Here is a 26,989-nt window from a genome sequence, read left to right as displayed (position 1 = left end):
AGTGGGACACTTGCCCACAACTTTGACTCAGCAGAAGAGTTAGAGCTGGCACCCTTCGTTAGAATGGCAGCTCTACACAAGGGAGCTGTGATGAAATCTGATCTTGTCCACAGGTCAGAATCCAACCCAGCTCCCAAACTCTACATTTTCTATGAGTATTGCTTTCCATTGGGAGTATGGGTTGGTGAATTTAACTTGAGGTCAACAAACTCCAAACCCATGATCTGTTTGCATTGCTAGAGTTCAATCACCTTCACAGTACTAGCCAACATTCATTATATGAATGTGTGTCCTTGGCATCCATAGTATGAGAACTGCAAACCAGTAGTTTGCAAATAGAAGCTACCGTAACGACGGTAATATTAAACGGAGGCAAGATAATACTAAATGGAGGCATGCTGACGCAAATCTTTGGGGGGAGTTGGGGGGAGGGAGGCTGACTGGTTTGATGGACTCGAATGAATCATCATTTGGTGTTAATGGTTAGCCAAGTAGTATTTTTAATCAGGGTGCAGAACAGAAAGTCTGAGAGATGGAAACAATATACAGATGAAGTGGAAGCCACATATAAGAGACCAGGGTATGTTATATAAAATTACATAGAATGGACAGCACTGAATTTTCCCCACCAGTCTGTTCCAAAATTCAGGTCTTCACCCACTCTTATTCATCCATCCATCCATCCATTTTTTCTTTCATATATTCCCCCAACCTCCCACAAATGTGTCTGCACAATCCACCATGTGTTCCTAGTAGTAGGGAGTAGAGGATTCCGCAGACTCATGGTGCTTTTGAATTCCCTTTGGGTTTCTTTACAAATTTTAATGAAACGTAGAGTTTGAGCAGGCTGGAGTTACTTCCTTTGGAACAGGAAGTGGTGGTGAGGTGTACTTGAGTTTTAGATAAAGGGCAGCCTAGCAGATGTAATTAGCACCTGTTCACCACAGCAGAGAGGTCAACAGCTTGGTGAGTGGGGGGAAGAGGAGATAGGAGAATGAGAGAGGAGATGACGATAAAGCATGATGGTGGGCTCAGTAACTCCAGTTTAGAGGGTTACGTGGGCAGAAACCTCATCACATTTGAAAATTGCCTGGATGAGCAATTTGTGTGTCACGTCCTTCAAGATTACAGAATATGAGCTAGGAGGAACAGTTAACCTGAATACCTCTTTGTCATCTGGCATGCATGTGTAGGGCTAAATGGCCTCAGTAAATTTCTCTCACATGGCCCCTTTTCTCACTCTTCCCCGAGATCCCTTCATTTGTTCACAGGATGTGGCATCAATCGTTTATTGTCCATCATGGACCTGAGGAGGCAGCTGAAACTCAAACAACTTTTGTGACTCTGGGGTAACAGTAAGGTCAGAAGTGGCGAACCAAAATCCGGTACTGACACTGGCTTCTTCATTCCCGAATTTCATTCCCAACTTCTCCTACAGTGCGATTCAAACATATCTTTGTATTAGTGCCTCCTCCTTAGGGTGTCACTCCAGTAACAACCACAAGGCCACATCCCTAGGTAGAAATACTCTGTTGTGTACACTCTGTTAAAACATCTATTGGATTAAAACCCCCTATTGGATTACTCCCATGCTATTTCTTGATAAATACAAGTTTATAATTTTAGCACCAATTTTTCTTGCACCCTCTCAGGGTGCCTCTATATTACATGATGACCAGAGCAGCTCACAGTATTCCAAGTATGATCCAACCAAGACTGGTACAGATTTAGCAGATCTTCTGTACATTTTAGTTCTCCTAGAAATGAAACCTGGTACTTGCCTCATGGATGAGTTAAAAGAGCTAAACTGTTCTTTGCCTCACCTGGAGACATTTCATGGTTTGGAGTAGACAGTTTTGCTCTGCTTCTAACTACTGCTATATCTAACTTGTACTACAAGGCAATGATGGAAGAAATTAAAGAGGGAGAACACCAAATTATGTAAAGAAACTTCTTGTGCCTGCACAAAGTAAATTACAGGAGCAGTTAGTAACATGCCCATTTACTATTGCATGGACCTTACTACATTCTTCCTCTGTAAAACCTGCATAGCTGCAGAATGTTAGCTCAATTAGGAGCCACATGTATGACTCGGATACCACACAATTTGTGTCCCCGCACCAAATGAAGAAATAAAGCAGGCTCTTGCATGTCTTGTTACTGGTGAGGATAGTATGCATGTGTATAGTGATGGTTTCATGAATGAATTACTGAACTAGTAATCCAGAGAGCGAAGTTCAAACTTTCCCATGGCAACTGAGGAAATTGAACGCAGGTTAATAATCTGGAATTTAAAGAAACTAATCATTGATAATGATTACCAAAAAAAACATTGGATTGTTATAATTTCCTTGGAGGAAGTGTTGGCTGTACCCTGTCTGGTCAAAGAGTCAGTGTTGTACAACTCAGAAATGTGTCCTTCAACCCACAACTTCCATGCCAACGCCCAGAATCAGAATCAAGTTTATTATCACTGACATATTTCGTGAAGTTTGTTGTTTTGCAGCAGCAGTACAGTGCAAGACATAAAAATTACAATGTTACATAAATAGTGCAAAAGAGGAATAACGAGGTAGTGTTCACGGGTTCTTGGACCGTTCAGAAATCTGACGGCGGAGGGGAAGAAGTTGTTCCTAAAACATTGTGTAGTCTGAAGACCCACCCTCATTCCATTTGCTTGCATTAGGACTCTTATCCTTCTAAGTCCGTCTGCTAAGAGTGTCTGTTTAAATGCTTCTTAAACATAGTAATTGCATCTGCATCCACCACGTTCTCTGGCAGCTTGGTTGGATATCAACCACCATCTTCATAAGAAAATATTATCCCTTAGATCCCCTTTCAAACTCCTTTCGTTCACCTTAATTCTCTGCCCTCTTGTTTTTGATACCACTACCATGGGATTTTGACCATCTACCCTATCTGTACCTCACATATCCATCAGGTCACCCCTCAGCCTCCTTCACTCCAGGGAAAACGAGCCCACCTATCCAATCTCTCCCCATAACCATTGTCCTCCATTCCAGGCAACATCCTGGTGAACCTCATCTTCACTCCCTCCAGTGAAATCACATCCTTGCTCTAGTGTGGCAATCAGAACTCCCAAGTATGGCCTAACTAGTGTTTAGTAAAGTTGCAAAATAATGTCCCAACTGTTTGACTCCAAGTGACCTCTGACATGGCCTGTTAAACCATCAGTTCAAGGGAAAATTTGCTTACATCATTAAATAATAAAATGTTTACAGCACAAGAGGAGGCTATTGCAGTCATCATATCTGTGCCTGTTCTCTACCAGAGGCACTCACCAGGTCAACTGCTCAGCCTCTTCTTCATGACTTTACAAATTTTCCTTCACAAGACTTTTGTCCAGTTTTCTCTTGATGACTACAATGGAACCTGCCTTCACACATCTGCAGCAGTGCCTTGTGTGTTCCAACCACTAAAACAATTCTTATGTCATTATTTATTCTCTTTTTATACTCTAGTTCACAACCCCTCCGCCAAAGGGAACAGCCTCCCCCTAAACACTGTTTGGAGCCCTCATCATTTTACATACTTCTCCCAAACCTGCCAGCCTCTGTAATCTTTCCTTACAACCAGCATCCCTCATAACTCTAGTAAACTCTCTTCTGGATCCTCTCCATTGCCCTTGAAATGAGGTGACCAGAAATCAACACCATCAGCTGAGATCCAAAACAAGTGTTCAGTATGACTTTCCTGTTGTTAAACTTTATGCCGCTATCAAAATGCTCAGAACTGAGTATGCCTTATTAACCACTGTCTTGACCTGCCCTACCGCTTTCAGTGACTTGTGCAAACATATCTACAGTTTCCTGTGCTCCTGAATCCCTTCAAAATGGTATCCTTTATTCTTTATGCCTCTCCTCATTCTTCCCAAAAATTCATCCCTATATTTTTTCTGCATTAATCTTCATCTGCACATTCTACCAGCCTGTTTATATTCTGCTGTGATTCATCAATATCCTTGTCGCATTTCTCTACTGCCAAGATTTGTGTCATCCACAAACTTAGAAATTGTGGCTTGCACACCCAAGTCTGTTATTAATATAAATCCAGAAAAAAAAGCAATGGCTCTAACATTGATCCCTAGGGAACTCTGCAAATCACCTTCCAGTCCAAAATAAACAACCATTCACCAGGACTTTGTTGTCTGTAACCCAGCCAACTTTGTAGCTGTGCTGTCAATGACCCTTAGATGCTTAAGTGTTTCAACTTTGCCAAGATGCCTGTTATGCAGTACATTATCAAAATCTTTCTGGAAGAGCATGTATACTACAACACAAAATGCTGGAGGAACTCAGCAGGTCAGGCAGCATCTATGGAGGGAAATGGACAGTCAGGTTTTGGGTCGTGACTCTTAATCTGGCCTGGTGAGGTGTTGACCCAAAACCTCGATTTGTCCATTTCCCTCCGTAGATGCTGCCTGGCCTGCTGAGTTCCTGCAGAGTTTTGTGGGTTAGTCCAGATTCCAGCATCAGCAGTCTCTTCTGTCTCCATATATATTACATCGACTGCATTACCCTCATCAACCGTACCTGTTATATCTGATCAAAATAACTCCACCAAATTGGTAAGAAGTGATTTACTCCTGTGTAAAGAAGTTCCACCCAATAACCATAATCAGGACTTAATTATTTCTTCAATTTTAACAAGATAAAAAAAAAGTAAAACTCCCTCAAGGTCCACTCAGAAAAATGTTATTTTTAATCTGATAAAGTTCTCCGCTGACAATAATTGGCACCCATGTAGGATTTACTTTTAAAATGATGCATGTGGTTTTCAAACACTCATTTCAAACACTCATTGAGGTAACCTGCTCTCCTACGTCCCATTCCTCTATCTACCCAGCTCATCCTACATACACCCAACACACCGCCACCAGCCCCCCTCCCACCCTTTTACCCAGTTTCTTTCCCTCCTCCGCCCACTCCCTGCCCGTCACCCACACCCTCCTCCCACTGGGTCTCCTCCCCCCACTGTTCCCATCTGCCCTCCCCACCTCCATTGTTTGGTTCCATGCTCCACCTTCCTGCCCTATCAGATTCCATCATCTGCAGCCCTTTGTTGCCTCCACCGATCACCTCCCGGCCTCTCGCTATTCCCACTCTTCCCTCCTCCATCTGCCTTACACCAACTGGATCCACCCATCACTTGCCAGCTCTTGCCCTGCCCTTTATAGCAGCTATCTCCCCTCTACTATTTCAGTCCAGATGAAAGGTCTCAACCCAATACATCGACTGTCTATTTCCCTCCACAGATGCTGCCTGACCCATTGAGTTCCTCCAGCAGTTTGCTTTTTGCCATTGACTAATCCTGTCTGTCTCAGTGGCATGGTAATAGAGAAAAGAATTGGGTAAGAAACCAGGGATGTGTGTGATTACCGGATGAAGGTTTTTGCCAGAGTTATTCAGTCTGATAGATCTCTCCCTGGACCCTCAGAACCTTTGTGAATGGTCTCCAATATTCAAACAAGCGTTTAACAGCTTCACTAACTGAAAACCGATGAGGCATTGTGACTGACAAGATCACTTTCAGTGCCAAATCTATTTCCTGGCAGATTACGAAGTAGTCTTGCTTAAGTTATTGTGCTTGTTTGAATAAAGCATGAATGATGAAACCAGCCACCTCATTAACAGAAGCAGAGCTAAGTCCAGCCTGTATCCTACATGTGCAACCCTGTAAAATCACCAGAATTAGTGCACAGACATCAATCAGCCCACAACTGTTGTTATTTCAATTTAGTTAGGCTAATGGAGCCCAAGAGACTGAAATGCTTTATTGACTGAATTTATTTTTAAATAATTAAAATTAACCAATTTTGCCAAGTGTTAATAAAAGCTTAAAAAGTGTTTCCAAGCTGAACTAAAAATAAAATCTGTACAAGTTCAAACCCAATGTATAATGTAACGAAAATATTTTGTTTGCACACTCCTTCTGTCAATAGATTACTTTTGGTTGTCAATGTTTTGTACCAACATTTCTCCAACGTAAATTCCATCCACCTCTCTGCAATTAGATCTGTCAGTGCAGGAACAGGAGGAGGCCATTCAGCCCTCGATCATTCTATCATTTAATTAGATCATGGATAATCTGCATCACATCTCTAAACCCACCTTTGATCCATGTCACTAGATTTCCCCATGCAACTAAAAATCTACTAATCTCATTTGAATGTTTCATTTGACCCACTATATTTTGAGAAACCTTCCTCTAAATTTCTCCTTTTCCCGTTGCTTGCCGGCGATGTTTTCTGTATCCCAGCACTTACGTGAAGATAAACTTCTTAATTCCAAACTGTAAGAGTCAAAAAGATGACTCAAATATCCAGTCCAGATCCATTTGGTCATCATGATGCCTGTCTGACGACTATTAAATGCCAAATAAAACTACCCCCAAAGCATTATATAAAGTGACAGAATTCACTAAGTACTGTAACACCCATAATAAACTGGGTGCTGAGCTATGCGTGCTCACTAACCCAAGTATTTTATCTGCCCTCTAATCTTGCTTTAGTTGAAATAGTAAACTTAGTTTTTACTCCAGGTTTTGCAAGAAGTTGACGAATCAGTCTTGTAATGTACTTTTATGTCCATGGAATGTAATGTTGTTGGGGCTAGAAATCGACCCTGCTTTGAAGTTAATGCTTTGGATAGCCACAATCTTTTCCCCAGTGTAGGGGAGTCCGAAGCTATAAGTTTAAAGTGAGAGGGGAAAGAGTTAAACGGGACCTAAGGGGCAACATTTTCCACCCAGAGGGTGGTGCATATAAAGAACAAGCTGCCAGAGGAAGTGGTAGAGGTGGCTACAATTGTGACATTTAAAAGGCAATTGGACAGGTAATGGATAGGAAAGGTTTAGAGGGATCAGGGTCAAACACAGGCAAATGTGACTAACTCAGTTAGGCAACTTGGTCGACACGGACAAGTTGGGCCAAAAGGCCTGCTTTCTGTGCTGTGTAAATCTATGACTTGAAGTAATGGCGTCAAGAAAGCTGACGGGTCAGCATGGAGGTGGCAGTATTTACCACTGTACCTGTCAGGAGATTTGTGACCCCCGTACAAATGTACATAAAGCAGCAGCTTAGAACATCCTTCATTGCTCATCACCACTGTCATTCCAGCTGCACTCTGACATTGGTTCCGAGGCGGAGCGCCATATTGCTGCAATCTCCCAGCACTTGCCCTGGAGACTGTGTCCACTGAATCTGTGTTAGTTGGATCAAGTTAATAAACCCATGCAATTCAAAGGACAAGAATGACTGGGAGGGAGAGAGGCTGCAGGTTTTTTGAATTGCTTGTTAATTAAAATGTAATTAATAATTTAGTCTTAATTGTTTTAAATTTTATTTTTAAGCATTTTAAAATATTTCACAACATTATAGAATGGTTATGCTGAGTTATGCATGCTCACTAACCCAAGTATTTTATCTGCCCTCTAATCTTGCTTTAGTTGAAATAGTAAACTTAGTTTTTACTCCATGTTTTGCAAGAAATTGATGAATCAGTCTTATAATGTACTTTTATGTCCGTGGAATCTAATGTTGTTGGTGCTAGAAATCGATCTTGAATAGCATTTGAAAGTTTCTGAATGACAGGCACATTCAAAAATATTCAAGCTGTTTGACAGCTTTGATCATTGTTGAACCTGGAGCCTTGGCTTAACCAGCTATCAAAACATTTGATAGGCCCTGTGTTACTGATCAGGTCAGAACCAGCTTTACTGCAGAAATTCTCAAGGAGATCTATGCGAGGTAAGGGGGTTTCCTGAGTAGGTAGTTGATTAGGTCAAGCTTGCTGCTAAATGGAAATTCTGAGCCATTATTCAAAATTCTAGGTAAAGAACTTGCATTTATATTGTAACTTTCATGATCTCTAAGCAACCTGAAGTCAATGAAGTACCTTAGTTGTGGGTGGCACAAAACTACATCAATGTGTCTCCACAAGTATAAGAAAAATGTCCAATAATTACTGGATAAGTATTGGGGTGGAAGTCATTGAAAAGTCCCAGGAGATCTTTACATTCAACTAAGAAGATACAGAGGAACATCAGTGTAATGTTTCATCAGAGAAATTTTCAAACTGGAACTTGAAATAATTACACGTTTGGATTATGTTTTATTTATGCATTTTTACCATAGCCTCACAAGAACATTGCATTTTCCAGACTGAAACTTCTATTTGTACAAAATTGTACAAACTTGTATTGGAGAAACAAACTCTTGCCAGATGAGTGCAGTGCAAAATTGCCCTGATTTGACTGTATTGACTCCAAACTCTCAAATTTATTCAAAGTAGTCAAAAAGTAGTGTGAAAATTAGAAGCCTTACAGTGGAGTAGGATGTGGTCTCAAGAGGAATGCTTTTTAAAGAAAAAGACTTTTATTTACATATATCACAGCCTTCATGACTTCAGGTACTCCAAAGTGCTTTGCGGTCAACGAAGTCATTTTGTAATTTATGTGCTATTATCATGTGGCAGCTAATTTGTGCTTGTACAAACAGCAGTGAAATCAAATACCGGATGATCTGTTTTGGGTAACTATTGTGGAATAAATCTTGCCCAGGACACTGAACTAAATCCCCTTTTTTTGAAGAGGTGCTATAGAGCTCGCGTCTCCAGAAAGGTGGGGTCAGTTTGAAATCTCATCAAAGGGTAACATCTCCCACCAGCACAGTAATGCGATGAAATTTCAAGCTGAATTAGGTGTCTAGGTTTCAGAGCTGAGACTTAAACCAGCTCTGAGCCACGGTTGATAATATTAAGAAGCAAGATGAGATGCAGCTCAAAATCATGGATGCTTTTGGACTAAAGAGATGGTTTCTGTAACATGGACCACGTGAAACATGGCAGTTTTATTGAGAGCTGTACTTTGGAATCTTAGGGTTTTCCGAAAGGGGCCTAGGAAGCAAATGTGCAATCTTGTGATTTGCACAGCTGTGGCTTTGACAGAACTTGGTATCTGAAAAGTCTCATTGTCAGGGAGGGACTGCACTTACAATGCAGACAGAAAATATGATAAGATTAAAGACTCATTTTAAATGCCTCAAGGATAACGCTATCTCTCTGGTCCAGTCAAAACTCAGGGTTTAAAAATATATATTTAACTATGACAAGCTCCATGCTTTTCTGGGCTAGGAAAACTTGAAATGTCCTCATCTTGTAGCTGCCTGTACTTTTATTCAGTCCTTTGTATAACAAGGAGATCCTTCTATAAAGAACACTGCTGCAGCTGGAAATTGAAATAAAACAATATTTCCTCTACTTTTTGATTTTACTCAAGAAGGTGTCTCAATATTTTTCAGGAAGCAATGAGTTTAAATTTATTCTTGTTAGAGGTTGGAAGTGGTGCTGACAAGGCTCGCATTTATTATCCATCCCTAATTGCCCTTGAGAAGGTGGTGGTGAGCTACCTTGAACTCCTGTGGTTTTGTCTCCGAACTTAGACAACTGTTGCTCATGAGGCGGACTTTGTAAGGTTGAACGGGCTGGAGGTAACTTTGCTGTTTCTGAATTCAGTGCCAAGGTCAATGCCAGGTCATCTATTTGTTTTTAATTTCATTCTGTTTTAACATTTGCAGTTTTTGATACGATTCAATGGGCAATTAGATTCAACCTGCTGCGGGTCTGGAGTCACATGTAGGCCGAAATGGTTAAAGAAGGCAGTTCTCCACCCCTGATGGACATTCACAAACCAGATTAGATGAGCCTATTTTTATCTTAATTTAATTCCAGGTTATTTTCAATTAACTGTCCTGGTGCAATTTCAACTGTTGGTCCAAGTCTCTGGTCAGCTTGTTCTGTAATTTAAACACTAAGGCCAGTGTTCTACTGTTCTATTTGTGGGCCCTAGAGCTATGGAACTACTTATAGTAAGCTATTCGTCACGTAAACGTGCTTGCCTACTTGTACGTGGAGAATTCACAGCTCGGTCTGAACCCATCCAAATCAAGTCTCCCGCTCTTACTTTGTCAACATGATAGGTCTCCATCACTCATTTTGTCCCTCCTGGTTTCTGAGAGCCTGTCTGTGTGCATCCATATCTCTGCTAGCCTCTTCACCCACCCAGCATACATGACTATCTATCATGTCTGTGTCCATCTTTCTGTGTTTTTGTCTTTCTGCCTGGATCTTTTTATTGACCCATTTCACTGTTTCCTGTCTTTGTCATCCCTTGCATTAGAAGCCAATCATGTCAAATTCAACCACTGAGAAAGTTGCATGATGCTAAGATGTGTCCAGCTTTTCCACTGTTTTTGTGTTTCAAACACTACACCAGCATCAAATGAAATGGGGTGTAAAGACCCAGTCACAACTGTACATCAACACAGTTGCCTGAGAAATATGTAAGAAACCTCCCCCAAACTGACCAGATGTGTCAATTGATTAGGATATGGAAATTGTCAATGACCCACAGCGACCTTTACATGACATCACACGCTTTCCCTTGGGTTCACACCTTCTGTTGCATGCTGCAGCACGGTGCTCTGCAATGCTGTAGGCTGGACAAGGGACATGCGCCGATTCAAAGATTACAGTGTCGTCTAAAGCGGCAGTTCCTACTTGGGAGTGAATGGCAGCAAGACCTCTTGCTGCCACAGCAAGGTGGAGGATGTGCTGGGCTCTGCATCTGTCTTTACAAAAGAGGGGATAATGTGGATGTTGTAACTAAGAAGGAAATGTGTGAAATATTGGCTGAAATAAACTTTGTAAAAGAGGAAGCATGCAGGGGTTATCTTTCAAAGTGGATAAATTGGTAAGAATAGATGAAATATATCCCAGATTGTTAAAGGAAGTAAGGGACAAAATACCGAGGCTCTGACCATTGCCTTCCGATCCCTCCATCTGCAGGAGTCGTGGTGAAGGATTGGAGGGCAGCTGACATTATTAAAAGGGAGGAAGGAATAAAGTAATTGCAGGTTGTGAGCTTAACTTTAGTGGTTGGCAAATTATTGAAATCCATTCTGAAGGATGATACAAACCTTCATTTAGTAAAAAAATGACTCAAAGCTTTCTTATGGGAAGATCATGTCTGACAATCATTGAATCTTTTGAGGATGTAACGAGTTTTGCCGTGGATGGTGCATTTGATGTGAACTACATAGATTTCAGCAAGGCTTTTGACAAGGTTCAAAATAGTAAAAGGATCAAAAACTACAATATAAATTGGTAGGAGGATTAGAGGGGAGGTGAGGACTTAATTTCTCCTAGAGGATGGTAAGGTCTGTAACTCGCTTCCTAAATGGGTGTTTGAGATAAAAAAAAACTTTTACCACATTTGAAGAAATATCTGGATGTATACCAGCAGATCATTGGCTCAAAAGTGAAAGGTGAGATCTTTTACATGAGCACAGACCAGATGGGTTAAATGGCCTCCTCCTGTGATTCTATGACCCCAGTGTAAATAAGGGAGGGGGGGGCTCCTGGAAAACACTGTTGTGTCATGCATCATAACCATGCATACTGCGCAGAGAGGGCCAAGGTTGTTCGTTAGTCCCTGGGCCCCGAGACCTCATAATCAAGGTCTTGCTCTGCAATTTCTCCAAGGTGGAGGAGGGTTGGTTGTACCTCTGTACCCCTGGAGACAGTGCATGGAATTATCTAAGATGGTCGTGTTTCAATAATTTAAAGATACTCTTGGTGCTTTGCCTCATAAAGGAGGTATGAGGATGAGAATCAGGTTTATTATCACTGACATTTGTTGTTTTGCGGCAGCACTACAGTGCAGAACATAAAAATGACTATATATTACAAACTAAATAGTGCAAAAAAAGAAATAATGAGGTAGCTTTCATGGGTCAATCGAGCATTCAGGAATCTGATGGTGGAGGGGAAGAAGTTGTTCCTGAATCATTGAGTGTGGGTCTTCAGCTCCTGTACCTCCTCCCCGATGGTAGTAACGAAAAGAGGGCATGTCCTGGATGGTGAGGGTCCTTCGTGATGGATGCTGCCTTAAGGCACCACCTCTTGAAGGTATCCTCTATGGTGGGGAGGGTTGTGCCCATGATGGAACTGGCTGAGTCTACAACCCTCTGCAGCCTCTTGCGATCCTGTGCATTGGAGCCTCCATACCAGGCTGCTGTAGGAACCAGGATATTGTAGGAAGCACTCGTATAAGTAATTAAGGAGACAAAGAATTCAACCTGAAAGGTGAGAAGGATATAAATTTACATTACAAAAGGTGTTGCTGCCAATTATATGGATGCATAGCACCTTTTGATATTGTAAAATGCCCCAAGTCTTCAAAGGAGTGAATTCAAACACAAGTTGACATGAAGCCATCTAATGTGTTAGAAATGGTGACTAGTGAAGTATTCCCTAAGGATCCTCTTAAAGGAGCAGAGGACAGAGAGAGGTAAAGAACGCAAAGGTTTTGTTGGGGGGGGGGGGGGAGTGGGATTCCAGAGCAGGTGAAGACATGACCACCGCGGTGGGGTGAAGGAAATCGGTGTTGCACACACCAGCGGTGAAGAAAGTTTGAGATGGCAGAGAAAGTTAAAACAATAGGAAAGAGTGAAATTGCAGAGAGATTTGTGAGCATGGAAGGTAATTTGAATTTTAGGTGTTTCTTAACTGAGAACCAATGTGGCTTTGTGAGAACAGGGGTGGTGATGGACAGAACGTGGTGCAGAATTAAATGTAGGCGGCAGAGTTTGGACAAACATTGATGGGGATGGAAGGGGGACATCCGGCAGATTGAACTCCAGCTGAGCTGAGGTTGAGGTGCAGACGGATGACATTGACGATAGTTTCAGGTAATTTAGTGATGCCAGAAATTTGGAGTCCAACAATCGTCAGGGAAGGGGGATCATAGGTTGTCAGATCTCTTGATAACTGGGCCTTGTATGATACTGTTAGTATTAATATGCATATAGAAATTTCAAATACAGCTAAAATGTATTCATATTTTCTTGTGACATTGAGAGAGGCTGTCAAGGAAATTCCATCAATTCTGTTCCCCAATCTTTCTTCCTATAACCCATTCTCTCTCCTTCAACCCACGTGCACCAGAGGTAATTTGCAATGGGCAATTAACCCACCAACCAGCAAGTCGTTGGGATGTGGGAGGAAACCAGAGCACCCGGGGGAAACCCACATGGTCACAGAGAGAGCGTGTAAACTCCACACAGACAGCATCAGAGGTCAGGATCACACTAGGGTCACTGAAGCTGGGAGTGAGCAGCACTCTTTGCTACACCACTGTTACGCCCATATTACTGTTCAAAGGAACAGTGACTGGGAGGCTGCCCTGGGATCTATGATCCTGATTATCCAGGGTTTAACTGCAGGGAAGATACAAAAGTGCTGCTAGTTTTAAGAGAGAATGTTGTCAAATGTTTGCACCCTCTAAACTGTTGATTGGAATCACACAAAAAGAGATCCTTCAAAGGCAGTTTCAAGAAATGAATTTTTCAGCTTTGGTGATGAAAGCAGGGCCTAACTTCTGTACAAAACTGAGTTGTTGGAAACTAGTCAAGGAAATAAATGAAGACAAATGAGATATTTCTTTGTGCTGAAGGATTGAAACATTAAGGGATTAAAGTTTAAAAGTGAGTATTGTCAGGCTGGGAGGAACAACTTATGACTGAGGTGATAAAGCTGTGGAGTGTGGAATAAATGACCCAAGAAAACCATTGAAATGAAAATCATAGTTGAGAAGATAGACCTTAAGACCAAAAGATATAGGAGCAGAATCAGGCCATTCGGCCCATCAAGTCTGCTCTGCCATTCAATCATGGTTGATATTCTCCTGCCTTCTCTCAGTAAGATAAGATGAGATTTGGTATTGGTTTATTATTGTCACTTGTACCGAGGTACAGTGAAAAAGTTGTCTTGCATACCGATCGTACAGGTCAATTCATTACACAGTGCAGTTACATTGGGTTAGTACAGAGTGCATTGAGGTAGTACAGAGTGCATTGATGCAGTGCAGGTAAAAACTTATTAGTCACTTTATATAGTTTATAACGTTATAGTTTATATAGTTTCTTTAACTTTATATAGTTTCTTCATTGGTCACACGTACATTGAAACACACAGTGAAATGCATCTTTTGCATAGTGTTCTGGGGGCAGCCCGCAAGTGTCACCACACTTCCCATGCCAACATAGCGTACCCACAACTTCCTAACCCGTATGTCTTTGGAATGTGGGAGGAAACCGGAGCACCTGGAGGAAACCCATGCAGACACAGGGAGAACATACAAACTCCTTAGACAGTGGCCGGAATTGAACCTGGGTCGCTGGCGCTTTAATAGCGTTACGCTAACCGCTACACTACCGTGCCTGCCCCTTTACCAATCAAGAACCTATCGATCTCTGCCTTAAATACACTCAATGACTTGGCCTCCACAGCCCTCTGAGGCAACGAATTCCACAGATTCACCACCCTCTGGCTGAAGAAATTCTTCCTCATCTCAGTACTGAAGGGGTGTCCCTTTATTCTGAGGCTGTGCCCTTAGATGGAAGAGAAAAGAAAGGTGGATGAGTTTAATATCTAACAAGCAACATTGGGGTTATGGAGACAGAAACATGGGTTTATGAGAGAGAATTGGACAAGTATTTGGGGAGAATAACCAGAGAGGTTCGGGCTGAATACAATTTTGCCATTGGACTATGGGAACCATGAGGTGATCTTTGTCAAAGGGGAATTCTATACAAAGGCTCACCAAAAACATCTATCGGTCTTCACAGGCTTGGGATGTTCAGAAATGCTTAACAACCAAAATGTTTGGACTATCAACATTTTTATTCTGTGCAAAATGTAGCAGCTTATTTACACAGTAAGATCCCACCAATGTCAAATCATGATCTGTTTTTATGCATTAGTTATGGGGTAAAGAGAAGACATCCCTTCCTGCCCTCCAAGTCACACTACAGGATCTGTAACATCCACCAAAAGTAGACAAGACTTTGGTTTAGCATCTCACCTGAAAGAGTGTATCTCAGGCAGTGTGGCCCTCCCTCTGTACTGCCACTGGGAGCCTCGGACTAGTTTTTGAGACACTTCATTGGTAAACTGATTCATGTGCTTAACAGGAGAGTAATTTGCAGCAACACTTGTAATGTTGACTGGCTTTATCTCACACATCTGCCCTCTCCTTCCCACAGGACGTTTATCCACGAGGAGGTTGAAGATGGGACCTCTCTGGAGCTGGAGGTCCGTCTGAGATGGTCGGAGGGACAACTCAACTGGATGCCCTGGCAAACGTGCAACAATCCGCTCCGCCTCGATTCCAGCACCCTCCGCCCGAGTCGCCCACCCGCTTCCGCACATTCCAGAACGAGGAGCGGGAGATGGTGGAGCGAAGCCTGCGCTCCCTGAATGAGGGCGGATTCTACTGGGGGCCGCTGCCCGTGGAGAAGGCTCACGCCATGCTGATAGCGGAGCCTGTGGGCACCTTCCTCGTTCGGGATAGCACCCAGGCTGATCACTTGTTCAGTCTCAGCGTCCGGGCCCACAGGGGGCCAGTCAGCATGCGGATCCAGTTCAAGAAGGAACTCTTCTGGTTTGACAACACTCACTTCGACTGCATGGTGAAGCTGCTGGAATACTGTGTGGAAAGCAGCCAGCGGAAGCCCTTCGTATTCGAGGGCGGCGACACGATCATCTTTTCCACCCCGCTGCGGAAAAACCCTGTTCCCAAACTGCAGCAGCTATGCAGGAAGAACATCATCCGCCATTTCGGGAGAGACGGGGTGACAAAACTTCCTCTGGTGCCCAGCCTCTTAAAGTACATTGAGGAATTTCCATTCAAATATAACTCCCAAGCCCGAGGGATGATAATGATGCCTTTCCTTTATCGTCATGGAACACCCAGTCTGGAATTTGACTGCAGGGAGTACTGCCCGTTCACAGCGGAGCAAGGTGATCCTGATTGCCACTGATATCCTCAGTCTGTTCCTCAGCCCTGGATCGGGCCAATGAAGGGGACCACATAAAGAGTCCGCAAGTGAGACCCTTTCACAAAGGGGATGCCTGCTGCGTGGGGCCAACGAGCTCTGCGGTGACAGACACTCGCTGAGTGAGCAAGGAGCATGAAGTAGAGAGAAATAACATTCAACAGGACACAGAAATCATCGCCACACGACATTACGTTTCATGATTTCACTTGAAGCCGAAATAGTTTAAATATAATTCATTATATATTTTAATTATATAAATAAATATATTTTGATACATAATCAAAGATGTAAAATTTGGTCAGATGTTCCATGAAATGGCAAATGAGGAACTGTCATATGAAATATTAATTAGAACAATGAGCTCTGAGGAGAGATTGGATAGGCTGCAAGTGTTCACTCTGGGACAGAAGTGAAAGAGGGAAGACTCAATTGAAGTCTGTAAAACCATCTAGATACAAGAAATAGGAAGGGCATATTTCACTTGCAGAGGGGTCAAAAAAAACAATGGGCACAGGTTTAAAGTAATCAGTAGTTAGAGAGAAGAAGTCTTTTCACCCAGAGGGTGTTGGGGGTCTGGAACTCACTGCCTGAAGAGGAGATGGAGGCAGAAATCCTCATCATATTTAAAAAAAAATATACCTGGACGCGAACTTAAAGCTGTGACCTGCAAGACAACAGATGTAAAAGGATGGATCGCAATGGGTAGATCACAGGCACAGTGGGCCCAATGGCCTCCTCCAGTGTCATAACCACGATGACCTGTGAAGTTGGTGGATTTCCATTGGTCTTGAATCAGGAGGTTGCTGTTGACAGTCAAAGGCCTGGGGTCGGGTACGAATATCGGGCACATTGTGGTTTGCTTCCTCTGTTGGGATGACAGGTGTACATTAGGCTGGTTCTGCTGTGCTGTCCTCTGAGTGGTTAGTCCATCCATCGTTGCCCGGTCAATGTTAGTCCATCCATTGTTGCCTGGTCAAGGTAACAGAGCCCAATTGGCAGCCTAAGGAAATATTCAGAATGAACACAATCTTTGAAGAAAGGAGTGTGAATTTGGCTTGTCAGGACACTTTATCGCAATGCTCATTTTATGTTCTGAGTTAATTTCCTTGAGAAACTTTATGTTGTTCAATTCCAAGTTTTGATGCAAAGTTATTGAAAAATACTATAAAATTTCAATATTGTATTAACCAATTCTATCCCAACATTGCTTCTTTCATATTTTCTTGCAACATGGAAGGAGGCTGTTCAGCTCAAGTCTGTGCTGCCTCTCAGAGCAATCCCATCACCCCACTTAATTCACTTATTTTCTCTCTCTCTGCCCATTTACACCGTCCCTGCTTCTTGTACCTAAGCATGGACTAATTTACAGTAACCAACGAATCTGCTAAGCAGCACATCTTTGGGATGTGGGAGGAAAAGGGAGCACGGAGGGGACATCGCAAGGAGAACATGCAACCTCTAGACATTATCCAAGGTGAAGATTAAACCTGGGTTCCTCTCCCTGCAGCACCATTGGGTCAAAACAAGTATTTGTTAGTAATGCTCCTGTGGAGCACCTCAGGGCATTTTTACTCTGGTAAAGAGTCAATACAAATGCAAGTAGTTGTTAGTGATGCATTGGGTCAAACTGGATAAATGATGTGCCATATTTTAGGAACTATGGAATTGGGAGAATGTGTGGGTCACGTTAATGCAGCTGTGAGTGCTCATCAACTCTCAACAGGCACAGAAGTAAGTAAGTCTCTGATGAGAACAGTTTGCTGATGTCTTCACTGTCTCTGGGAGTAGTATTCACTCACCCTTTCAAGGTTGGGACCTATCTCACAACCTTGGGTTTCATGCTATCGAAAAGGGAGAGCAGGAACTTGTGGCAATTGATCTATGTCTTTGGATTTTACTCTCAACAATCATAGGATACCTAGGAATGTGTAAACTGTATTTCATTTCTCCACCTGTATTTTATCCCTCTGGAAATCCATCTGCAATCTTGATTTTTCGAGCTGCCAAATGACCACATGATAACTAGGGAAGGATAAATCCTCTGAAGCATTGAGTGGGGTTGTGTTTTAAACCATTGCAGCATTATCCTGCTGCCTTCTTTTACAATCTCACAGTCATCAATTTGACAATTGGATTCCTGCCTGAAACTTGCTTTCTGTAGCTCCCAGTCTAATTTTAACTTTTGCAATGCTTTAAAATCTTTTTGCTGTACATTTTTCTCTTGTTCGGTTTCATTGTTTTCCTCCAGAAGTTACACTAGCATAATATGAATTCCAGCTCTGCTGCCCTCTATTGATGCTGGTGTTTATCAAGGAACTGAGCCACTTTTGCTATTTTTTTTGAGAAAGTAGCTATTAGTAAAAAGTAAATAGTTTTATTAATAAGAAAATTAGATCAAGGAGCAGATACAGTCAACACAGCCCCTTAGACTTGTTCCCCCATGTAATAAGATTAAAGTTTGCCTCCAATCCCATATCCCTTGAGTTCTTTAGAGTTCAAATATATTTTTATTTCAGCTTTGATTATAATCAATATTCACAGATCTTTGCAAAGAGAATTCCAAACATCAAAACAATTTTTTGGTTGATTTGTTGTGTGAATGTCAGGGCTGCCAATTGGACTAGTAAATCTAGCCAGGCCAAAAAGGCAAGTATCAGATGATCAGGGATTGCTACTCAAGTAATACTCCGGGCACTTGATAAATTGAAGCGTCCTTTGTTACTGTGTGCCGTGTGCCTTATGTCAAGTGTGTAAGGCCAAGAATCCAATGAAATCTTTTATAATAAAAATTGCAGCTTCTGGTTTAAATAAAAAGAAATGTGGCATCTTTGGCATTCCCCAGACAGACTGCCCAGAACCAGACCTATCAGCTTTGAGTAGCAACTCTGGGAGAAAGTGACTGGTTCCCATTGTAAGACCTTCATTTATCTTAAGACTGAGAATTACCAAGATAATGATTCAGTTAGAGTTAAATCAAGCGCTTCAGCCTTTATCAGTGAATTAAACATAGGTTATGTATGAAGATGGCAGGAGAACCAAAAAAAATGGCAATAGTTAGGCCCAATATGTTAATGAAAAAAGCAATGATTATACTCTTTTAATAAAGATACCAGTAAATACATCTGATATTTTAACAAAGATGACAGTAAATGACAGGTCTTGACCCAAAATGTCGACCGTCCATTCCCCACCACTGCTGATTTCCCTCCGCAGTTTGTTGGTTGCTCCAGATTCCAGCATCTGCAGACCCTTGTGTCTTGTGACAGTAAATGTGCTCAGTTTGGCAATAACTATGGTCAAAGATGACAATAACAAGGCCCATCATTGACAACAGATACAGCCTCAGTCCTAGTTGTAGGCCCATTGGGTCTAACTCGACTAAATCAACAGTCTTGTTCCAACTGTAGTAACCAACAAGGTGAGAGCGAGTGGTCAGTTTGCCTCCATCAAGCAAACCCAAGATTGATAGCCTGATGACTGCACTAACATCCACTTGTGCTCTGATACCATTTCAATGCATCATCACCACAGTAGTTTCCCTCTCTCTGGGTTCCTACATTTACAGATCCTACTCTTACCCTCCAGTTGCTTGTGCATTGTAAACCTAAGAGCAGGCTTACACAACTTGTCTTTGAGTTTAGTTGTCCAGTTGCAGAGAACACCTAAAGATAGAGAGTGTTCCCATCCTTCACTCCCACAAGTCATTGAAAACCCATTGATCTCTCAAGGGAAATAAATGGCTTGATACTGTTCAATGTTCTTGGTTGCTTGAAAGGTGGATTGGTTATAGGTGTTGATACCTGTATTTTGGGCTTATTGACATTCCAATTATTTCATGAACAGTTTAGATCTCATTACATCAAATTACACCTCGAGATCTTGGTGTTGGCATGTCATACATATCCGTGACTATTTGCAGATATAACCCCATGTTCCTTAATATCTAAACACAAATACAGACTTGGAGATACAGAAAGCTGCTGCCCTAACATCCAATCCCAATTGTGGACATATAGTCCTTTAATGCTCTTTTTTAAAATTGTAACCATCCCATGGATAATTATCGCTAGGTATTAGCTCTTTGGTTCTCAATGGTAAATCTAAACTCCCATGTCTCCGTCCAGTCTGATGACTGAAACAATCCAGTTAGTTTCTATGGGGAATGTCAGTGCCTTCGTAATTTAAAATACTCTCTCACTTCACAGAGTCACATTAACCCTTCCACATTGTGCCTTTTTTAAGTAACTGCAACATCTCCAAGACCAGTCCAATTCAAGATGCATTATCACCTACGTGTTACCCTATATAACCAATTATATTTGCCTCTATCCTGGTCAGGCCACACTTGTTGCCCAACACAAACTACTACTTCTAGTGAGATCTTGGCTTATAATCATTATCCTAAAGTGTCAGGAGTAAGCAGGTCATCAGTTTGCATTTCTTTTAAAATTAAAACAAAACTTTATGGGCAGTGTCAGAGAAACAGCAACACAAGAGACTGCAGATGCTGTAATCTGAAAAAAGGGTCAATATTCTATATGCCTTCCTAACAGCTTGCTGCAGCTGAAACTTAACTTCCAATAATCCATGTAGAAGGGCACCTAGATCTCTCTGGACACTTTATGAACAGCTATCAAGCAGTTCTATCAAGCATTTTTTTGTCCCCTGAAGCCTGGTGGTAAATTTAGTTTAAGTCTGTCAACACACATCCCGTTAGAGCATTGTTCCTTAGGCCAGCCTGTAAGCCTTTAAGACTGTATAAATGTAGAGTCCAAGTCCCAAAGAAATGACCTTTATCTGGAAGTAAATGCACATTATGCATCTGAAAAACTCAATATCTGGAGTGCACGCTGATACCCTCCTTTTGTTGTTTCTGTGTGAACTGAATATCTTCCAAGAGCACTGGAAACTTTCAGAATTGATTAGATGCAGCTTAAAGTTGCCTTGTGCTTCCTGGTAAGTGGAAGGTACTCTTTTGTGTATAATTTTTTTAATTGGGTTTTTTCATTCTCCATTATCTACACACACACACACACACACACACACACACACACACAAACATGCATGAATACATGTACAAGTGTATGCATCTGTATGCCTCTCTGTTTGTGTCCCTCCTTGACTCCATTCCCCCGGTAACTATTCAGGCCAGCCTTACTGCCACTTCTATATCAATAAGAAGTCAAAAAGACCGTGTAGCAACTCAAAGGTGACAAGAACTCAGGAACAGATGGTCTCCCTACTGAAATTATAAAATTGTCACTGAAGCTCTTCATTATCTCAATGTCCACCTCTGGGAATAGGAGACACTATAATCATCACCATCTTCAACTGGGGTAACTACAGAAGGATTTCCTTGCTGTCTGTCACATGACCAGGGTCCTCCTCTACCACGTCTTCCTAGTGGCTGAAGAGCTGCTCCTTCAATCAGTGTGCTTCCATCTATGTATTGAACACGTTCTTCATGGTGTGACAACTAAACACATGAGAAAACACCTGGCCTTCTTTGACCTCACTAAAGATGTTAACTCCATCAGTTGGGAGGGACTGTGGAACATCCTCCTCAAATCCAGCTGTCCACAGAAATTTCCCCCATAGTGACATGCAAGTCACAATGCTAACCAATGGATCTACAACAGAACCAACCTCAGTGAAGACTGGTGTCAAACAAGGCTGTGTCATTGCACCAACACTTTTTTCAATTTTCCTCACTGAAATGTTGTGCCTCAACTGCAGTAAGCTTCTTATAGGAGCAGAGCTAATCTTCAGAATAATGGGAAGCCATTCAATCTATAGCAACTACTCTCCACAAGTAATCCTCAGTAATCGAGTTGGTCTATACAGATGATGTTTGCGCTTGTGCATGTTCAGGGTTGAGTTCCAGGATATTGTTCACTCTATAACTAATGCATAGAAGAGGATGGACCTTACACTCAGCTTCTGAAACACCACATTCCTCCACCAATCTGCACCTATTGTACCCACAATGTCCTCCAACAATAAAGGTACATGACAAGATCCTGGAAAACATGGACCAGTTTCCATACCTCCACCAGTCTGTGAAGGCAGCCATCGATGATGAAATTCAGCACTGGAAGGATAAGTGACACAACTTCATTGTCCACTCCCAGGCTGTTGCCTCGATCATTGAGGCTCTAACTACTCTCAGCCACGTCTGACTGGCCACTTTTTTCACATGCCTGACATCAGACTCCTGAAGCAGACACACTATTCCAAGGACGACTGTGGGCGCAGATTACCAAGTGGGTGGCGAGAAAGATTCGAGGATGTGCTTCTGAAGAGACGCAACATCCCCAGTGACTCGTGGGAACCTCTGTTTCATGACTGCTTAAAATGGAGGAGGAGTGTCCAGGATGGTATTGAGAACTTCAGGAGGACACAGAAGCTCCGCATCAGCGGTGAAAGGAACCCACCACCTCACAACCTACCTGCCCACTCCAACAGCGACTACCTGCCCCATCTGTGGAAAAGTCCAAGGCCCACACACCAGCCTCATTGGCCACCTCAGAACCCATTAAACTTGGAGTGAAAGCAAGTCATCCTCAATCCCAAAAGGACTGCCTGAGAATAAATATGTGTGCATATGGGTGCGCATCTGTGTTTGTGTGTTGGGAGTGGGGTAGATGCATGTGTGTGCATGTGCTTAATGTGCAATCCCAAATTATTTCCATTACATTTCCAGCTTCCAAATGGAAGTACAAAATTTAGTGAAATTCCAGAAAAGGCACTTGCTTTCTCATTTAAACCAATGCTTTCATTTGTTTTAAAGGATTCGCTGGTTCGTTTGGCACATGTTTTATTTTCAAGCCATATTCTATCATAAGTTCTAGATCCCTGATCTACACTGTCACCCATTTAAGCAGTATCTCAATTTAAAATTTTTCTGGTGTCTCCTTGCTCTTACCTATCCTTGTAACCTCTTCTAGCCCGACAACCCTTTGAGATAAAAATACCCCTCCAATTCTGACCTTTTGAGATCCTTGGTTTTTAAGTCTCTGCTCATTTCTTCAGCTTGCAAGATTCTGGAATTCCCAGCCTAAATCTATTTTCCATCTGGTTTTCTCTCCTCTCTAAAAACCCACATTATTTGGCAATCTGCCGTATTGGTCAACTTACATTACGTGTCAATAATGTTCTGACTGAAATGCCTGGAGGTTGTTGTTTCTGTGATGAACTTTCATTTTGCACTGTATATTTTAGCTGCTCAGTTTACATGTACAGAATATTTATTGCAAAAAAAATAAATGTATTTGTATTAATTATGCACGTGATGCTGCTGTTTGATGTTTGTGGTACCTTGTCTTAGCAGATGAGTGTTGATCAAGTGGGGAGTTGTGGCCGAGCAGGGGGATAAGAGATTAGACTGCTTTAGTTCAGCAAGTGAATGCACAGCCTATTTGCAGGAAATAACCTTTCTGCTATTTAAATTAGATTAAGAGTAATGATTTTGTGCATACTGTCATCCAGTTTCAAAGCAAAATCCAGTTACTGAACGTGGGAACAAGGCATCTCAGGAATATGATGGAGTGCTCTCCACTTGCCTGGATGAATGCAAACTTGACACCATCCAGGACAAAGCAGCTCACATGATTAGCACCCCCCTCCATCACCATAAACATTCATCCTCTGCAGTGTGTACCATCTACAAAATTGCACTGCAGTTACCCATCCAGGCTACTTGCATCACCTCCCAAACCTGCAGCCTCTTACCACCAAGATGGGCTGGGCAGCAGCCACATGGGAACACCATCACCATCAGGTTCCCCTCCAAGTCACTCATTACCCCAACTTAGGAAATGTATCACTGGCCCTTCATCCTTGAACTCCATACCCACCAGTACTGTGGTGGCACCTTCACGAGAAGGACTGCAGTGATTCTCGGAGGCATTTAGGGATGGGCAATAAATGCTGGGCTTGTCAGCGACACCCACATCCCACGAGAGAATAGAGTGAATTGCATCTATGATGTTGTAAACCTAAAACAAAACACTGCAAGATGCTAGAACTCTATTTAACCTCTCTATATCTTTTGGAAGCTGCCATTCTTCCTCTTCACAGTCCTACATTCCTGCTTAGCTTTGTGACAGTCACAAATTTAACAACCATACTTCCAGCATCTTCATTCATTTTTAATATGAATTGTTGAAGTTGAGTCCCCAGCAGAGTCCCTGTGGCACACCACTTTTTACATATACCAACCAGAGAAAGGTTCATTTATGCCGATGCTCCATATTCTGCTAGTCAGCCAATCTTTAGTCCACTCCGAAATATCATCTCCTCCATCGTGAGCTTCTATTTTCTGCCATAACCTTTTGATGGGGCAACTTGTCAAATGCAATCCAAGATTCCTCTGTTCCACCACACCTCTCAAGTGTCCTCCCATTCATCAAGGTTTCCTTGTACCTGCACAACTGCATCACCTCACATTTCTCTGGATTAAGTTCCATTTGCCTGTGTAGCTGGAAAAGAGCAGCATTCCAAGATTTGAGCAAGGAAGAGTAGATAAAGAGGAGGAAGCCCAAGATGGGGAACAAAGTCCAGTTTAAAATAATGGCGAGACACATACCTGGTCACAGTTATTCCTGGTCGTCAGTGTTGGAGTGCGAGATCACATATCTCTAAATATTTCTTCCTTGCCTCTTCTGATTGGCCAAGGGATTTAAATCAGTGGATATTATTCTAGTCAAGACGTGTTGCAGGTTAAAATAATTCAATCCAATTCAACCTGGTCACCTGGGTATAGGAAGAAAGTTATTAAGCTGGAAACGATGCAGACAAGATTCACAAGGATGTTACCGGGATTGGAGGGCTTGAGCTAGGAGGAGAGACTGGATGGGGTGGGACTTTTTCCCTGGAGCATAGGAGGCTGAGGGGTGACCTTATAGAGGTTTATAAAACCATGAGGGGTGTAGATAAGGCGGGCAGTCACAGATTTTTACCTGTAGGGTAGGGGTGTCTAAAACTAGAGTACATAGGCTTAAGGTGAGAGGGGAAAGATTTAAAAGAGATCTGAGGGGCAACTTTTTCACATAGAGGGTGGTGAGTAGATGGAACAAGCTGCCAGAGGAAGGGTAGAGATGTCCAATTACAATGTTTCAAAGACATTTAGACAGGTACATGAATAGGAATGGTTTAGAGGATTGTGAGCCAAATGCAGGGAAATGGGACTGCTTGGTCAGCATAGACATCTATGGGGCCTGTTTCCATGTTGTTTGATTCTAACCTAATCTAATTAAATAGAACAGAAATGACCAAGCAGGGGATGTGTTGTAGTTGCAAATGTGGGACCTGGTGGACCTCATTGTGGTTCACAGTGGTCACACCTGCAGCAAGGGTTAGCTGCTCAAGGAATTTCGGCTCAAGAATTGTTGAGCTTGAGTCTGAGCTCCAGAAACTGTGACATATCGGGGAGGGGTAGAGTTACCTGGACACTGTGATCCAGGATGCACACATATGCCTCAGATTAATTTCTTCATGTTTGATCAGGATGGCTTGAATGCAAAAGAGGCAGGTAGAGGGATTCAGGGGCAGTCCTTAGATGACCTCAGCCATCACCCTTGTCTAACAGGTACAAGGTGAAAGATTTGATGGCTTGTATGATCTCTTGTTGAGGTGCTTGTGTTGATAACATGATCGTGTTTGCTTCCACTTTAGAGGATTTCCTGTTCATACAGTTCTTTGAAGCCCTCCATCCAGACAATGATCCTGTCAAACCCGCTGTCCTTAGCTACCCAAGAATAATCACATGCAGATGCTGGACATCTGAAATAAAAATAGCATCCACAGAAAAGAGAAATGAAGTTAAAATTGAAGTCAAAGACACATTTTCAGAATAAAGGAGCCCTCATTTACCTGTTACCTCCAAATAAAAAATCATTAGTCAGACGTGACCTTCCTTAAGAAATTCATGCTAACCACTCTTGATTAATTTGTGCCTTTCTAAATGGAAGTTTATATTGTTCCTCAGAAGTGAGTCCAGTAATATCCCCACCACTATAGGTAACTAACTGCCCTGTCATTATATGGTTTATCCCTTTTCAAACAACATTGCAACATTAGCAGTCCTCCATTCCTGTAGTCAGGAATGTTTATAAAATCTGATCAAAGCCTTGCAATGTCCTACTTTGCTTCCTTTGAGAGACTGGCATATATTTCACCTGGATCTGGGGACTTACCGATGCTAAACTTCTTAATACTTCCTCTTTTCCTATGCCTACCCCAACCAATATTTTGCACACTTCTTTAGCTACAACAAGGGTGGTGTTGTCCTCTTTTATAAAGGTCCTGAAAATTATTCATTAAGAAATACACCAACAACTCCTCCTCCAAACATGCGTTACCTTTTTGGTCTCCAGTAGTCCTACTTTTTTCCTTAGTTATCCTATTGCTCTTTGTGTGTTTATAAAACATCTTTGGATTCTCTTTAATTTTACCTGCAAGATTTTTTTTACATGCCGTTTCTTTGTTGGTGTTGGTATTGGTTTATTATTGTCACTTGCGCTGAGGTACAGTGAAAAACTTGTCTTGAATACCGATCATACAGGTTAATTCATTACACAGTGCAGTTACATTGAGTTAGTACAGAGTGCATTGAGGTAGTACAAGTAAAAACAATAACAGTACAGAGTAAAGTGTCACAGCTACGGAGAAGTGCAGTGTAGGTAGACAATAAGGTGCAAGGTCATAACAAGATAGATTGTGAGGTCAGAGTCCATCTCATTGTCTTATCAATAGTCTTATCACAGTGGGATAGAAGCTGTCCTTGAGCCTGGTGGTATGTGCCCTCAGACTCCTGTATCTTCTACCTGATGGGAGAGGAGAGAAGAGAGAATGACCCGCGTGAGTGGGGTCTTTGATTATGCTGGCTGCTTCACCAAGGCAGCGAGAGGTAAAGACAGAGTCCAAGTAGGGGAGGCTGGTTTCTGTGACGCGCTGAGCTGTGTCCACAACTCTCTGCAGTTTCTTGCGGTCCTGGCAGAGCAGTTGCCATACCAAGCTGCGATGCATCCAGATAGGATGCTTTATATGGTGCATCAATAAAAGTTGGTG

The 26,989-nt window shown here is 42.2% G+C and overlaps 1 protein-coding gene across 1 annotated transcript in view; it reads left to right on the top strand.

The window, feature by feature from the left end:
• Positions 1-23,142, top strand: part of LOC127585616 (suppressor of cytokine signaling 1-like) — a 48,337-nt gene extending 25,195 nt beyond the window's left edge. The window contains exon 2 of the mRNA XM_052043219.1: positions 15,125-23,142. Within this exon, the coding sequence (XP_051899179.1) occupies positions 15,185-15,901 (717 nt within the window). The 5' untranslated portion in view covers positions 15,125-15,184 and the 3' untranslated portion in view covers positions 15,902-23,142. The remainder of the gene's footprint in view (positions 1-15,124) is intronic.
• The last annotated feature ends 3,847 nt before the right edge of the window (positions 23,143-26,989 follow it).

The sequence above is a fragment of the Pristis pectinata genome, chromosome 33 (genome assembly GCF_009764475.1).
Source record: "Pristis pectinata isolate sPriPec2 chromosome 33, sPriPec2.1.pri, whole genome shotgun sequence".
NCBI lineage: Eukaryota > Metazoa > Chordata > Chondrichthyes > Rhinopristiformes > Pristidae > Pristis > Pristis pectinata.
This window is presented reverse-complemented; position numbering and strand designations above follow the sequence as displayed.